The sequence below is a fragment of the Zalophus californianus genome, chromosome 5, assembly GCF_009762305.2.
Source record: "Zalophus californianus isolate mZalCal1 chromosome 5, mZalCal1.pri.v2, whole genome shotgun sequence".
Taxonomy (NCBI): Eukaryota; Metazoa; Chordata; class Mammalia; order Carnivora; family Otariidae; genus Zalophus; species Zalophus californianus.
In genome coordinates, this window is record NC_045599.1 from 20,715,313 (window position 1) to 20,731,375 (window position 16,063).

The 16,063-nt window shown below is 40.8% G+C and overlaps 1 protein-coding gene and 1 long non-coding RNA gene across 4 annotated transcripts in view; one reads left to right on the forward strand and one right to left on the reverse strand.

The window, feature by feature from the left end:
• Window positions 1-16,063, reverse strand: part of LOC113928926 — a 166,211-nt gene that overhangs the window by 122,046 nt on the left and 28,102 nt on the right. The window lies entirely within an intron of this gene.
• The window catches only part of GRAMD2B (GRAM domain containing 2B), a 122,851-nt gene that overhangs the window by 9,140 nt on the left and 97,648 nt on the right, over window positions 1-16,063 (forward strand). The window contains exon 1 of one of the 3 annotated variants that reach the window (XM_027605245.2): window positions 2,422-2,660. The exons of the other annotated variants lie outside the window; for them this stretch is intronic. Within the exon in view, the coding sequence (XP_027461046.2) occupies window positions 2,527-2,660 (134 nt within the window). The 5' untranslated portion in view covers window positions 2,422-2,526. Of the gene's footprint in view, window positions 1-2,421; window positions 2,661-16,063 lie in introns of those variants that run through there. 3 annotated transcript variants of the gene reach the window in all.

The following is a 16,063-nucleotide window of genomic DNA, read 5'->3' on the forward strand; positions in this document are numbered from 1 at the left end:
ACTGGCATGCGGGGTCCTTCATCATCCAGGCTCTACCTAAGTGTTCAAAGCTACTACCTTCTTTTTTTTTCTTTAAATTTTTGTTATGTTAATCACCATACATTACAACATTAGTTTTTGATGTAGTGTTCCATGATTCATTGTTTGTAAAGCTACTACCTTCTTCACCAACACAAAGTCTCCACTTACACACACACACAAACACACACACACACCTGGCCCGTGTACCTATTCGCTCGCTTCTCTCTCTGCTTTTCCAACCTCCCTTCACTCTTCAGAGTTTAACACAAACTCCACCTTTTCCTGTAGGCTTTTCTAAATCATCCCAGATTCGAAAGATCTTGCCTCCTTTTAAATGTAAATAAACATAGTCTCACTTCCATTTAAATGCTCAATAAACATTTGGTAAATGAATGAATGAATTCCAGTGCGACCACATTCTTAGGGCCACTTGATCATGGCCAAGTTGCTTAACGTTTTTAACATACAGTTTCATCATCTGTAAAAATGTGGTTTGGACAAGAAGAGACTGAGATATTGTTTTGAAATATCTAGCAGAGGTGCTACAGAGACTCAAGAGATATTAGGCAGTATCAGCCTGATTTACTGCCTCCCTCCCTCCTGAGTTGTTAATTAACTTTTCCATTATGTATAGTGTCTCTTCCTAGCTACATTATTGGATCAAGGACCCATTTCTTAAAATTTTTTTCTGTCATTCACAGTGGCTAGCATGGAGTTTTGCTAATTAAAATATTGTTGATGAGTCAATAGCTTCTCTATTGAAAAATATGTCCAAAGATTGGTGACACTGGAATTCCCTCCTTTGGAGACATTCTCTCACAAGTTAAGCATTGCCCCACCTAAAATCCAAACCTGCCTGGGAGACAGTAACAAATTATGTTGCATTAGTTATTAATATGTGCACTGGTTAGACTTTTTTGTTTACAAGGAGCAGAAACTAGCTTGCAGATTGTTGCTAGTATGCGAAGTATGATATGGGTTTGTTTAATCCAACACCTTAGTAGAACTTACTTTATTTGATGTCTTTCCAACATAACTGCAACACAGAAATAAGGGGGACAAGAAAAATACATATATGGCACTACAGAGGAGGACAAGGAGTAAAGTGGGATGCAGGTAGCATCAGAATTGCAGCAAGGTGGCACCAGGAACCACGGTGACCGGCTGTCATGGTTTGCCTTGCGCCAAGCGGTTCCAAAGATGCAAGGCATTCAGGGCTAAAACCAGAAAATCCCAGACAAACTGGGATAAGTTGGTTATCCTATTAGGAACCACTAAACTCCCACCAAAAGACACACTTCCGCTAGTTTCCAAAGTGCACTTGGGAGTCAGTACCGCACACCGAGCAGCACAAGCCCATCCCTGGCTGGTTATCAGCTGGTTAGAGCAAAGAGCTCACAAGGCCAAGGCTAAAGCTTTGATTTCCTGGGAAACTTTGCTCTCTTCCACGGTCAGAGTCGGTGTGCTTCACTTGAGCCAGCCGTCCTCCAATGTCACTGACCAATCACAAGGGGAACAAGGAGAGAGAAAGCGCAGCTACTTTGGACCAGATCCTTCGCCGCTGCCAGGAACGTTGGTGGAGGGACGTTGATGTTCTCCTTGGGCACGAACACTGAGTGAGTGAATAATGTCACACAAAGAAACTCTCCTTGCGAGCTTCCTGCTTTATATGGGTCTGAAATAACAATAATATGTAGCAGAATCTCCTCGATTTCATTCTAATACTATGAGGCAGGCCTGGCAGACAGCAAGCTCAGCAGGTCTGGTCTGGGATCACCTGTGGTTCCAGAGCCAGAAAGCAGCAGAAATGCTGCTGGAACCCTCACGTTCTGGTGATTCTCTGTCTTTGTGGTGGTGGTGGCGGTGACAGAGGTCACAGCTGCCTGTGACCCAGCAAAAGACACAACCTGAATGTTGAGCTTGACTTTGTACGTTTCCCTTCCATAAGAATTCCAGAACTCTTCAGTTCCCAAGAATGACGCGGGGCAGCCTGAAAGCTCTAGTGCATCTTCCCAAACATCAGCCGTGGCATGCTTGTGGGCTGATTATTTCCTGCATGTGTAAAAGCTTTACAAAGCACATCCACATTCTCCACCCTGTTGCTCAGGCCCAGGGGATCCAAGAAAAGCGTCCCCACTTTAAATGTCTAGATGCTGCAAGTTTCTGCACCTCACTCTTTCACGTCTTTACCTTCCCGTGGACTTTCTTTACCAAAATCCATGGTCGTGCGGTGTTCATATTGGTAAACTGAAAGGTCCGTTTCCCAAACACATTTATTTTTCCTTTAGAACCAGTGTGGGTAGGATGAAAACCATTCTGTGTCATACTTACATGTTACTCATTAACTGACTTAAAAAAAAACAGCCTCAGCTAGATTAGGAGTCACATGAAGAAAGAGTTTCCTGCAATGTGGGAACGGAGCAAAGCTAAAACGCAGAGTTTTTCACATGACTGGGGGGATTCAGAAATGAGCCCTTGAGCTTCTTTCGTGACTTGGTGATCGACATGCGCACAATGGCAAAGAAAAATCTGTCCTCCAGCGACACGGTATTCCAGTTTGACATTCCGGGCAGCCCAAGAAAGGCAAGCACTGAGGCCCCACACAGCTCCACAGACAGCCCCGGCTCTGTGTTTCTCAGGTGGGTACCTCCTGTGGGTCGCCCTGGTGGCCTTAGCCACCCGACAGGTGTTCCTTGGAGAGCTCCGTCCCCATCCCCGGAGGCCGCAATCTGCCGAGGGGAAGGAGAAGGCATAGCCTAGGCATTTGGGCCAGGGGGTTGGAAGGGGGTACAGAGCAAAGAATGTGACTTGCTAAGCAAATAGAACTATTACCACTATTAAGGGAAAATAATGGTTAGTGCCTTATTTAGGACTTTTTTAGTACTGGGTGACTGGCCAACTCCGCCCTTTTTTAATTCTTGATCACTTTCAGGTTCATAGGAAATGAAGTCAAATGGTTGAGCCAAAAACTTACTTGGGTGTCAGAATTACCTATGTTATTATCAAAAGAGTAAATCTGGGGGCTTTCTAAATTAATTATCAAAATAGTATTAGCTGTACTGTGGGTTCAACTATTTACAGTGATTTAGAGCAGCTTTGTCAAAGCCTGATTGAGAACACACTCTTTTTTAGCTATAAATATTAATATCTATATAAACATCACTCTGATAATTACATATTTTTTAAATTTTTATTTATTTATTTGAAAGAGAGAGAGAGCACAAGCAGGGGGAGCGGCAGAGGGAGAGGGAGAAGGAGGCTTCCCGCGGAGCAGGGAGCCCGATGCCGGACTCGATCCCAGGACCCTGAGATCATGACCTGAGCCGAAGGCAGATGCTTAACCGACTGAGCCACCCAAGTGCCCCGATAATTACATATTTTTAATGAAAATTCAGGTTATCAACTCTTTATTCATTTTGGCCTCCTAATAATTCTCTAGGAACTTACAAAATGTAGAAATCAAATCCAAGTGGAAATCAATTACAAGGAAAAGTTTCTCACCCAACTTTGATGTAAACTTTAATGTTACTTTCATGTGAACCTCCCAAGTGAAGCCAGAAAAATGACCTCTACCCTGGAAGTTTACTTTTACACAACACCGTAGCCAGAAAGTTGATCATTTCTTTTGTTTTTTTCACCATTTTAAATCATTTATACAAAAAGGTGCTCCTCAAAATTATAGCTTTTAAAAATTAAATGGAAACCAAGAAATCCCATTTCATTTAATGGTGTTTGCATATCAGAATGTCAGGTTACAAAAATAAGTGAAATAATTTTAAAAAGAAGTTTCAGGGACAAAGAGCCTGAATTTATGCTAAATGTTGCATAATACCTCTATTTTTAGGTTAGCTTAGTTTTTCCATCCATTATGAAAATGAATCTGTCTGACTTGCATTGTCTGAGCAAGAGCACCACTCCTGTGACTGAGAATGTAAAACCTCTGTATTATTTCCATATTTTGCTGAATTTCGAATGTTTCTCGAATCATTTTGTCTGCTTAATCCACCTCTTCCGTAGATAATGCCAACTCTTCTAGGAGCTCAAGGTCTAATCAGGAAAAACAAAATTAAATTGCAAAACAAATATTTAAAATATATAAAATACAGAAAGTATAATTTAAATAAACATACATATTATTTAAATAAATTTAAATAACTAGAATAAAAATAAAATAAAAACCTACATCAACCTAAATTCAGGGCTCTTTCAAAAACAGCCCAGGCCTATTTTACCTGCATATTAGAATACTCAATATCAAATGTCTATATTAGTATCTATAAATGTTTTTTTTTTTAATGTGTATTGGAACCTATCTAAAAACATTACATGTATCTCCAAACAGTTTGGGCATTGAAGGACTTTCTGTTTGGTTGAAAAATCTACTTAATGTATTATATATTAAATCATTCAAAATAATTTGTGGAAGCATTTAGGCACATGCTGGTTAATTATTTGAGGTAAAAAATAACACCAGGTAAACACTTCCCTTTACCTTCTAAAGAAATACTAAGAATTTATGTGGCTGATGTGGTATCCCATTATCATTTCCCAAACCAGAAGTAATAAAATGTACTCTGAGATCAACAAGCCACTTCAAATAGGCACAGATACAGTTTATGCAGTGCTCTTATTCAATCATTCAACAAAGATTTATTGAGTGACTATCATATGCCAGGCTATGTGGAACACACAGTGGACAATCATAAGCCAGACAAACCTAGTCTCTGCTTTCAAAGAGGTTATTAGTTTAATGTCAAAGAAAGGCTAAAAAATTATGAATGCATGAATGCATACACCCATATATACATAATTCTTATATTAACATTTATTATTATAGGCAACAAGTATAGGGCTGAGAAAGAGAAGCAGATAGGGAAAACTAACTTAGATGGGATGGCAAGTGAAGGACTCTTTAAGGAAGTGATAATTCAGCTGTCTTCGAGGATGAGAAAAGAGCCAACCATGGAATGACCATGGAAAGGACATGTTGCCCTGAGTCGGGGGGAAGATCTTAGGTCTTGAGAAACCCCGGGAGAGTGGCATCTGATGAAACTGGTGAAGGGGTTTAGAATTCTCTCTTAAGTGCAGTGGGAAACCACTGGGTGGTTTAGAATAGGGGAGTATCACAATGTGTTGTTCCCTTTAGAAGGGCATTCTGGCCCCTCTCTGGGTGATTTCCCGGTTTCTGCTCAGCCAAGCAATACTGCATCTCGCCCACATCTCCCTGTGTGCTTGGGTAAGAGTGTCTCTAAGGTATGGACCCAGCAGATTACAGGCACGATTAACCCTGCTCATGATGTCAACTTGTGTTCCAAAGTGTTGTGTCATTTATGTTCCTACCCGCAACAATTCTGCTGTCCACACAACATTGGCAGTGTCTGACTTTTTAATTTTTTTCTAGTCCAGAAGCTGTGAAGTAGCATCTCAATGGGGTTTTAATGTTCATTTCCCTTATTAATACAAAAGGAGCATCTTTTCAACATGTTTATTGATTATTTTCATTTCCTCTTTTATAAAACACCTGCTTATGGGTTTATGACCCTTTGGGGCAGAAGGCAGGGGGGAAGGTGGGTTATTATCTTTTCCTTATTTTTAGATAGTTTTAAAAATACTCCAGATACTAATTTTCTGTTAGTTATATATGGTGTAAACATTTTATTCCAGCATATGATTTGTCTGTTTGCATTTTCTATCATATCCAAGTTCTTATTTTTAATTTATCAGTGCCTTATTTTTTTAATGATTTGCACTTCGTGACTTGTTTACGAAATCCTGCCCAACCCTGACTGAGGTCATTAGAATGTTCTTACATATTGTCTGCTAAAAGTATGTTTTCTTACTCTGTCACACATTGCTGTCTTAATACGACTTTATAATAAAAGCTTTGCTGTCTGATAAGACAGGACTCCTTACCTAGGTCAAAAATGACTGGCTATTCTTGACCCTTTCGCTTTTCCATTTAAATTTTAGAATCAGTTTATCAAATGAAGACTTATTCTTAGTTGAAATTGTATTAAGTCTACTACTCAATTTGAAGAAATTAAGTCTACTGATCACTTTATTGTGTTAAATATACCTATTCGTGCACATGGTATGTCCCTCCATTTATTTAAGCCTTCATTACTATCCTTTGATAGGGGTGCCTGGGTGGCTCAGTTGTTAAGCGTCTGCCTTTGGCTCAAGTCATGATCCCAGGGTCCTGGGATTGAGCCCCACATCAGGCTTCCCGCTCTGTGGGAAGCCTGCTTCTCCCTCTCCCACTCCCCCTGCTTGTGTTCCCTCTCTCGCTGTGTCTCTCTCTGCCAAGTAAATAAATAAAATCTTTAAAATATATATATCCTTTGATAAAGTTTTAGAATATTCTACGCAAAGACCTTACACGTTTGTAGATTTATTCCTAGGTACTTTACACCTTTTTTGCCATTGGAAATATATTTTTAATTGCATTTTCTTTTGTTGATGTTACATAGAAATGTAACTAAATTTTGGGAGTTGATCTTATATTCAACATTCTTGCTAAATTATTATTAATTTTAACAATCTGTAGACTAAGAGATTTTCTTTGTAGACAGTAATATTATTTGAAATAATAAAAATTTTGTTTTTACATTTCCATTCCTTGCTCCTTTTAAATGTTTACCACACAAGGACGAAACTCCATGATAATGTTGAGTGTAAGTAGTAATTCCAGACATTCTTGGTTTTTTTTTTTCTGATTTTAAATGGAATGCTTTTAACATTTCAGCTTTTATCAGTCCTTCTCTCCCAGGTTAAAAAAGGTCCCTTCCAATTGAGGTTTTCCAAGATGTTGTTGAAACTACTGAGTGTTTTCCTGGCCTCCATTAAGATGATCCTCATTTGAAAATCTTTGACATTCACAATGCGCATAATACCTCAACATTCAAAACCACAAGAAATCATCATTTCTCAAAATATAAAAAACATTGGGCAGTCTTGAAAAATATGTTACCCTAATCTCTTCTTTTTTTCCTGGGAAGAGGTTTGTTTATTTTTTTTTTTAATGAAGAATAACTGACAAGACAATACTGTATTAGTTTCAGGTATACAACATAGTGATATTTTTATACCTAATGAAATGGTCACCATAATAAGTCTAGTTACCACCTGTCACCATACAAAGTGGTTACAATATTGTTGACTATAGTCCTTATGCTGTATATTACATCCCCATGTATATCTTATTTACTTTATAACTGGAAGTCTATACCTCTTTTTTTTTAAGATTTACTTATTTATTTTTAGAGAGTGTGTATGCACATGCGTGCAGGGGCAGAGGGAGAGGGAGAGAGAAAGAAGCAGAGTTCCCATGGAGTCCAATGGCAGGGCTCCACACAGGCTCAATCCCAGGACCCTGAAATCATTCTTGATCCAAAATCAAGAATCCACTGCTAACCACACTGGCACCCCTGAAAGTCTATGCCTCTTAATACCCTTTACCAATTGCATCCATTTCCCTACCTCCCTCCCCTCTGGCAACTATCAGTTTGTTCTCTGATTCTGTAAGTCCGTTTCTGTTTTGTTTTCTTTGTTTTGTTTTTTAGAATGCACATATAAGTGAAATCATACGGTATTTGTCTTGCTCTGTCAGACTTATCTCACTTGGCATAATACCTTCTAGGTCCATCCATGTTGCCACAAATGGCAAGATTTCCTTTTTTTTTAAGTGGCTAAGTACTATTCTGCTGTGTGTGTGTGTGTGCGTGTGTGTGTGTGTGTGTGTGTGTGTGTGTGTAACCTCCATACTGTTTTCAGTAGTGGCTGCACCGATTTACATTCCTACCAACAGGGCACAAGGGTTCCCTTTTTGCCACAGCCTTGCTAACACCTGTTATTTCTTGTCTTTTTGATACTAGCCATTCTAATAGACACGAGGTGATATCTCATTGTGGCTTTGATTTACATTTCCCTGATGATGAGTGATGTTGAGCATGTTTTCAAGAGTCTGTTGGCCATCTGTATGTCTTCTTTAGAAAGATGTCTATTCAGGTCCTCTGCCCATTTTTTAATGGGGTTGTGTGTTCTTTGTGCTATTGAGTTGCATGAGTTCTTTATATATGTTGGATGTTAACCTCTTGTCAGATATATCATTTGTGAATGTCTTCTCTTATTCAGTAGGTTGCCTTTTCATTTTGTTGATGGTTTCCTTTGCTGTGCGGGAGTGTTTTAGTTTGATGTAGTCCCATTTGTCAATTCTTGCTTTTGTTGTCCTTGCCTGAGGAGACAAATCAAAGGAAAAAAAAAAGAACCAGAAAGATGAGGGAGCACTCAGCTGGAATGTGGGACCAGGGTGGGACCAGCCCAGGCCTCCTCAGACTCCTTCAGTGCTGGCTTGGGGATCACCCCAGGCTGCAGTCAACAGTGACCACGGCAGGTCCAAGGTAGCCCTGCAGTCACATTCATGATGCTGCCACCCAGTGGCCCCACTGATTCTGTTTCTTTTCATCTACTGTCCCAGCTGCCCCCAGTAAATGGCAGAGGAAATGTTGGTCCTTCTCTCCTCTCCCAATAGCCTTGATTTTTCTTAGCAACACCCACTTCTCCTGCTAGTAGGGAAAGAACAAGAGCACTTTTGGTACCTGAAGAAGAGGAACACTATAGACATCATATTATGACCCATTTTCACTAGATGAGCCCATCGTCCCAGCTTCTGTTCAATGGAGTTGTAGAGATAAGGGTTATATTTAGAACCTGGAGGAAGCTGAATTCTGAGAAATGGGTTTCCTTCTCCAGGAGAAGGGATGAGGAGGTAACAATCAAAAAAATCAGGACTGTGTTAAGATCATAGATTAGAGGGGCGCCTGGGTGGCTCCATTGTTAAGTGTCTGCCTTCGGCTCAGGTCATGATCCTGGAGTCCCAGGATCGAGTCCTGCCATCAGGCTCCCTGCTCAGCAGGAAGCCTGCTTCTCCCTCTGACCCTCTCCCCTGCTTGTGTTCCCTCTCTCGCTGTCTCTCTCTCTCTCTCTCTCTCTGTCAAATAAATAAATAAATAAACAAAATCTTAAAAAAGAAAAAGAAGAAGATAGAGTAGTAGTAGTCTTAGTGTCCGAAACGTGGAGTATTTCAGTGAATGGCATACCTCTATTCTTAGTGGGCAAGGTTCATCAGCAGGACCTGGGAACTCTGCTGAGCCTCAGAGGAGAGTGAAAGACAGGTTTCAGAAAGCAAAGAGATGATGAAATATGCCAGGATGTAGTGAAATGGGGCTGTGGAAGTGAGAATGAGGAGGTAAAGTACACAGGAAGAGGCATCTCCGACAGGAGGGTTAGAATTTTCCAAGCGAGAGAGATCAGAACTCCCCAGCAGCTAACCTGGCCAGGAGACAACAGACCTGCAGTCTCCTCCCCAAACTTTGCCAGACACTTCCCCCCAGTCTACATATACCAAGCACTCAATAGTCTCTCAATAAACATGTTCTATCCTCACACCAGGCTTTTGAACCTGCTGGGAGCCCTCCCTTGACTGTCTCAAAAATTCCTATTCATCTTTCATGTTGCACCTCCAGAACGGTCTACTCTAACATCTGGGAAGACTTTCTATCTCCAACCCTCAGAAGTAGTCACCTTTTTTATTTGTTGGCACCATATCCAATATTAACCACTTATCAGAATCAGGAGGGTGTATTTATTACAAAATCAATGAAGTTTAAGCTTCCACCCTCACACAAGCCCCTTCCAAGGCCCTGGGAGTGTCTGTAGCAAGCTCTTCACATAGCATAGCTTTCTGTAAGCCTTTCGGACAATACTTTAACTGCAATTATGAGTGCAATTTTCTCTTTACAGCAATTTTCTCTGTCACACTTGCCCTCCCGTCAGGTGGGCAAGGGCTTTTTTGACATTACGGACTAAGAGGAAGTTGTTTGAAGATACGTTTAGTTTGGGATTGCTGGAATTTGTTTATGCGATTTGTCATGTGTACATTAAGTTGTTCCTAGCCAACCTGGCTTCCTGGAATATTCCCACCACCCACTAAGGGCCAGAGATAATATCATGATAGGAATATGTCCTCCCGGTACAGTTTATCAGCAGTATGTAGGCAGTGAAAGAGAAACAAGACTGGAAATGTGTAAGACCAGAAGCTAGTTTCTGGTAAATTCTTCCAGTCATCAGATGTATAAATTTTAAGTGGTAGACTCTGTCCTCATTAATGCCAATACAAAACAGAAGTTCTCTCCTGTTGGGACCATAAACTCAGTAATGCAGCTGCTATCATTACAAGTACACCAAACTTTTTTTTTCTTCCTTGTGGTAATTGTATGATTTATCAGAATTTCTGGTTTATGGGACACAAACCCAAGGTAATACTAAAAACAGTCATTGCCTTTCTGTGTGTGTCACATAATAGATCACATCTTAGTATGACATTATTAAGAGGGGGTTAGAATCCAAAAGAAAATATCTAGCCTATCAATAAAAAATAAGGTTTTTCTTGAGAAAAGACTAAACTATCTCTTTATTGAAAATATTACAAAACTGTTGCCATGTGAAGACAACAATGAGTATCATCTAAAAATTATAAGAGGGGCACCTGGGTGGCTCAGTCGCTAAGCATCTGCCTTCGGCTCAGGTCATGATCCCAGGGTCCTGGGATCGAGCCCCGCATCAGGCTCCTTGCTCGGCAGGAAGCCTGCTTCTCCCTCTCCCACTCCCCCTGCTTGTGTTCCTGCTCTCACTGTGTCTCTCTCTGTCAAATAAATAAATAAATAAATAAATAAATCAAAAAAATAAATAAATAAAAATTATAAGAAAGTATCATATAGCACGTCAGGCAGTTAGTTCATAAGAGTGTTAAATTACTTCTCTGAATTGGGAGGTGTTTATGGAATTTGTTGGCTTTTTCAAATTAATAATTTGATTTCTTTCTGCAGTCTAAGTAAATATTCACTTTCATATCTAATTTTTTATTCATAATGTTTCTTAAAGAAGACCCTAAAGTTGTTATTAGCTTCAGGACCACAAAACCTGGATCTGCCGCTGATTCTAACTACTTCTGTATCTGTGTTCTCCTACAGATCGGAGCTTTTTATATCTGTAGATGTTGACACAGACTATGTACTTATAGTCTGCTGAGCAAAGGAATGGATGTGATTCCCTGGGAATGAATCCCTGAGTGGAACTCAGGCTGGCTTATAAGTGACTGCTTGTTAGAAGTTTCTCTATTCTCTATTGACCCATGATGTGATTCTCTGGGTTTCGGTTAAATTTATTGGTAGAAAAGACAAGGGTATTTGTCCTAGATACTTTCCAGGAGTGGTGAAAGAACCAGTACGATGGGTAATTTCATTTAACAAATAGTTATGGGATACTTTCTATAATCCCTGTGTAGGGATATTTTACATGGAAGACTTCCTGGTGTATATCTGGTTTCGACACTTACTAGCAGTGGAAATTCTCTGTGCCTCACTTTCCTTAATGGTAAAATGGGGACAATCATAGGACTGTAGATAATATTAAACAAGATAATACATGAAATGCTTGGGGGCACAGCAAATGTTCTAACGAGGTTATTGTAAGGCATTAGGGATGATCCACAGAGGAATAATGGTATATCCATCTAGAACTCTTAGAGGCTAGAAATATATCCTTTCCTCTCTATCTACAGCATCTGGCACAGAGAAGAAACTCTATAATGAGAAGAGAGCCTTGCAAAGTAAATAAATGGCTGTAAACCCAGCTCCCGATTTTAGGCTCTGATTTCTGTGGGTAACAGACACACCTGCAGGCTCACAAGACAGGCAATGTTCATGCACTATGAAGATTAAATTATTAGCCTAACTCTCCCATCTATAATTTCCCTCTGCATGTTTATGGCTGATCCCCATGTTGCAAAACTTACATCTAGAAATAACTGCACATTTCAAATGCTTACCGCCACAAAATAAACCATACCTAATGTGAAAAACTAATGGCTGTTGGGACTCTCCCGGGGGGGGGGCGGTGGGAAACCTGTTTTATTAGTTCCAATAAATGCATAGGGGCAGAACAATGTGCCATGAATAAGCCTCACTCCAAACACGCTCCTGTGAAAGGGAAATAAAGCCAGAAGCAGGAATGGTGAAGTCATGCTTTTATAATGCATGCATATAAATGCAGTGCATGCATTTATCTCCCAAACTTGTCCTTTGGACCCTGGGAAGTACTGGCTTCCTTGGTCCTCTGTCTTGCTCCAGAGAAGCCTCCACCCCAGGCATGCACGCTAGTTCTGCCTTTGCACGTTCTCATTTGCCCACAACGCTCCGGCAGAGTAAATTCTGTGCAGTCCTTCAAAACTGGACCAGACATCTCTGCCTTCAGAGAGCCTCCCTTTGACACCCTTTTCTGGGCTACGTGATATCTTTTGCTTACTTCCATGACAGCATTTATCACATGCTATATTCATTACTCTTGTTATGTTTGTCTTTCCTCCTCACTTGGCTGCCTTGTTTCTAACCAACCGTACTGCACAGTTCCTGGCACAAAATAGACAACAAAAAATGTCAGATGGTGGTGGGCGACAGAGCAGTGAAAAGCTCCCCTGAGATGACAGGCAAAGCTGGTCCTTGCTGGGGGGCTGCTGGCCTGGCCCCAGGAAGGCTGAGGCTCAGCAGAACAGTGAGGGCACACAAGGGAGGAATCGGCTCAGGGCGGGAGAGCAGCTAAAGGCAAAGCCAAAGGATGGAGCAGATCCTCTGACTCACCGTCCTGGACCCTCTCGCTGTTCCACAGTGATTTATTATTAGATCTGAACTAGCATTTGCCTATACCAATGGTCCCAAATGTTTTATCCTTGCAATGGGGAAAAGAGAGAGGAAGAATTACAAGGAGCCATAGAGGCTGAGATTTCTGTCTTCATAAATTGAAGTGCAAACCTGACTATAACTTATTTTCACACGGAATTCAGTTTACAAATAAACTTAAGGACTGTGAAATTGAATTAAACTCGATATAAGTGAAAAAAGAATGTAACAAAACATCGGTTTTTAATTTAATGAATAATCCCTCACATACGCCACACGCTTTCCTACCTTAGCGCCTCTGCACTTGCTTTCTCTGCCCTGGAATAACATCTCCCTCCAACGGCACTAAATCGACAAGTGTCTCTTGTGCCGTACATCACTAGAAATCCAGGGGTGAATACAACAAGGGCGGTCTATGTTCCTATGCTACTCTCATCAGAGGAAGTCACACATGAACAGGGTTTTGAGTGTCTTGTGTAGAGGAGGATAGGGCACAGGTAAATGGAGAACAGGGTATCAATCCAGCCTCCAGGCTGTAAAGCGATGGCAGAGGAGATGCAGTTCCCAGCATGAAAAAGAAATGGTAATTCTGTGACATGATAAAGGTGTCAGCTAACTCTACTGAGGTAATCACATTGCAATACAGAAATGTCTCAGGTGAACAGGTTGTGCACTTCCAACTTACACAATGTTATCTGTCAATCATATCTCCATAAAAATAATAATACTTTGTTTATAAAGAAATGAAACATAAGAGGTGAGCTGAGTATGAAGCGAGGGGGTGGCAAAGAAAGAGCTAGAACCCAACATTGAGGAAATAGCATCTTACTATTCTCTGTGGAAGAGAAGAATGCGTTTCAAACTACTGACAGAACGCTGCATCTCTGGAGCACACAGAGGGGGTGGGAGAATCAGAGGAAAGGACTCAGAGCTCAGACACACTTTCCTCAAAGAGTAAAAATGAAACTCAGAGAGGCTTAATTTTGTCCCAAGTTCCGACAAAATAAAACACCCTCCAGAAATAATAACATCCCTATTTCTCCCCCTGTCAGAGAGAGTATCCAGCTGATACAAACCCTGAGTTAGCAGTTACTCTCTCCACGTGCCACCTTTGGAGAACAAAAGATATTCATTTCTCCCTTGTGGCTCTGCCTCACCATCAGCACCCAAGCTCTACCCGCTGACCCTTGGATGATTCCACACCACCCAACATCCAAAGGCAAATCCAATTCCAAGCCAGCCATTTACGTGAACATGAAGTCAACCAGGAGGCTCACTCCAAAATGAGGAAGAACGGCCGACAAAGGCTGTATGAGTTACCAACTGCCTCCCAGCATGTTATACCAAAACTTTGCCTCTTAAAACCATCAGCATTTACTATCTCATACAGTATCTGTGTGTTTTGAATCTGGAAGTGAAGAGCTTGGTGGTTCTAACTCAGGGACTCCTGTGAGGTTGCAGCCAGCTATCAACCATGGCTGCAATTATCCAAAGGCTTGACTGGGGCTGGAGGGTGCGTTCCCAAGTGACTGCCTCACACACCTGGTGCATTAGTGCTGGTGTCTGCAGGAGCCTTCATTTCCTCTCCAACTGGAGAGAAGGTTATTTACAACATGGCAGCTGCCTTCCCCCAGAGCGAGTGATTCATGAGACAGGACCGTGAAAGACACAATGTCCTTTATGACCCAGTTTCTGAACTACACCACCATTTTTGCAATATCTTGTTGGTGAAACAGGTCAGCCCTGTGTATTCAGTATGGAAGGGGACAATACAAGGGTGAGAATGCCAGGAAAGGAGGATCATTTGGAGCCGTCTTGGAGGCTGGTGACCACAAGAGCTATGGCGGTGACACCGAGGCTGACACATAATTCTAATGTGAAGGTAGTATATGCCGGAAGAACAGCCGGCTGAGAGTTGCACAGGCCTGTGTTTGTGTTTTGTTTTGTTTTGTTTTGTTTTGTTTGCACAGGCCTGTATTTGATCACAATGCTGGCATGAGCTGTGTCACCTTAGTCCAGTTACCTGAACTTTCTAAACCTCAGCTTTCTCATTTGTAAGATGGGAAAATAACACCTACGTCTGAGGACTGTCTTGAGGATTAGGTATGGAGAACCTATATGCTGATGAATACCGAGCACTCAGCACTCAGAAAACGGTTAACTATTATAGTTACAAAGTAGGCTAAATGTTACTATAGCAACACAGTTGGAAGTCCTTACCCACACAACCTTGTGTCAACTCTAAGGGTTTGTTTAGATTTGTTTCTTTATCCTCATATATTCTTTTATAACTTACAAATGACTTAAAGCTAAACATGGGGTGGGGACAGTATATAAAGCTAAAAAACACATATTTCTGTTTATATATTTGAATAGAAGTAGAAACCATGAAAACTTTTAAGATCTAAATTTGAACCAAATGGCCGTCAGGCTATTGCATTTTTCCCATATGGCTGAAGTCCATATTATGATGACCTTAAAGAAACATGGAAATTAGGTAAGGCGTGGGGGGAAATGTACTGCGCTCTGGAGTTTTCTCAAAATCACAGTTTTTCTGGAAAAAAAATGTGACTGTCTCTAGAGAAAAACACAAGTTCCACTGGTCAAGTTGTGTCTCATGTCAAAATGAAATATTTTTTCAACAGGGCTACTGGTTTATAAGGTTAAAGTATGTTCTTTACTCAGAAATTTGAGAGTTTGGGCTTTGCCTTTGATGCAAATTTCTCCACCCTTAGCTTCTTCCCCAGTAAAATAAGAGTAAGGACACTATGCGAAGAAGCTTCTTCATGTGTGTACTCAGAATATTAACTCTCTAAATTCATGCGCTGAAAGTTTAAGTGGAAAGAGCCCAGGCTTGGCCCTGACAGCCCTCTGTGACCCGGAACAAATCAGTGACCCTCTCCTTTTCCTCATCTCACAAAATGGAGAAATCTACCAGTAAGAGGATTTTTCCAGACAATGGAGAAGTTAAAGGGGGCGGGGGGCAATGAAATGAGGTGAGATAAATATATATATATATATATATATATATATAGAGAGAGAGAGAGAGAGAGAGAGAGAGATTTAATTATAAGCTCCTTCTGGGGGAAAAATGAAGAATTCTTTTCAGGGATTACTTCATTCTTATGGTATCTAAGATTTATTTTAGTTGCTATCTGAAGTAGTGGATTTACCACAAAGCTAATAAAGCTGAACTTTCAGGGCTGATCACCTGAATTAACCTCTTCTAATTCAATATTCTCTGTTTGCACCTAATTTTCTATTTTTTTCTTAAAGAAGTCCCCCATATCATATAAGCTGCAGGCCCT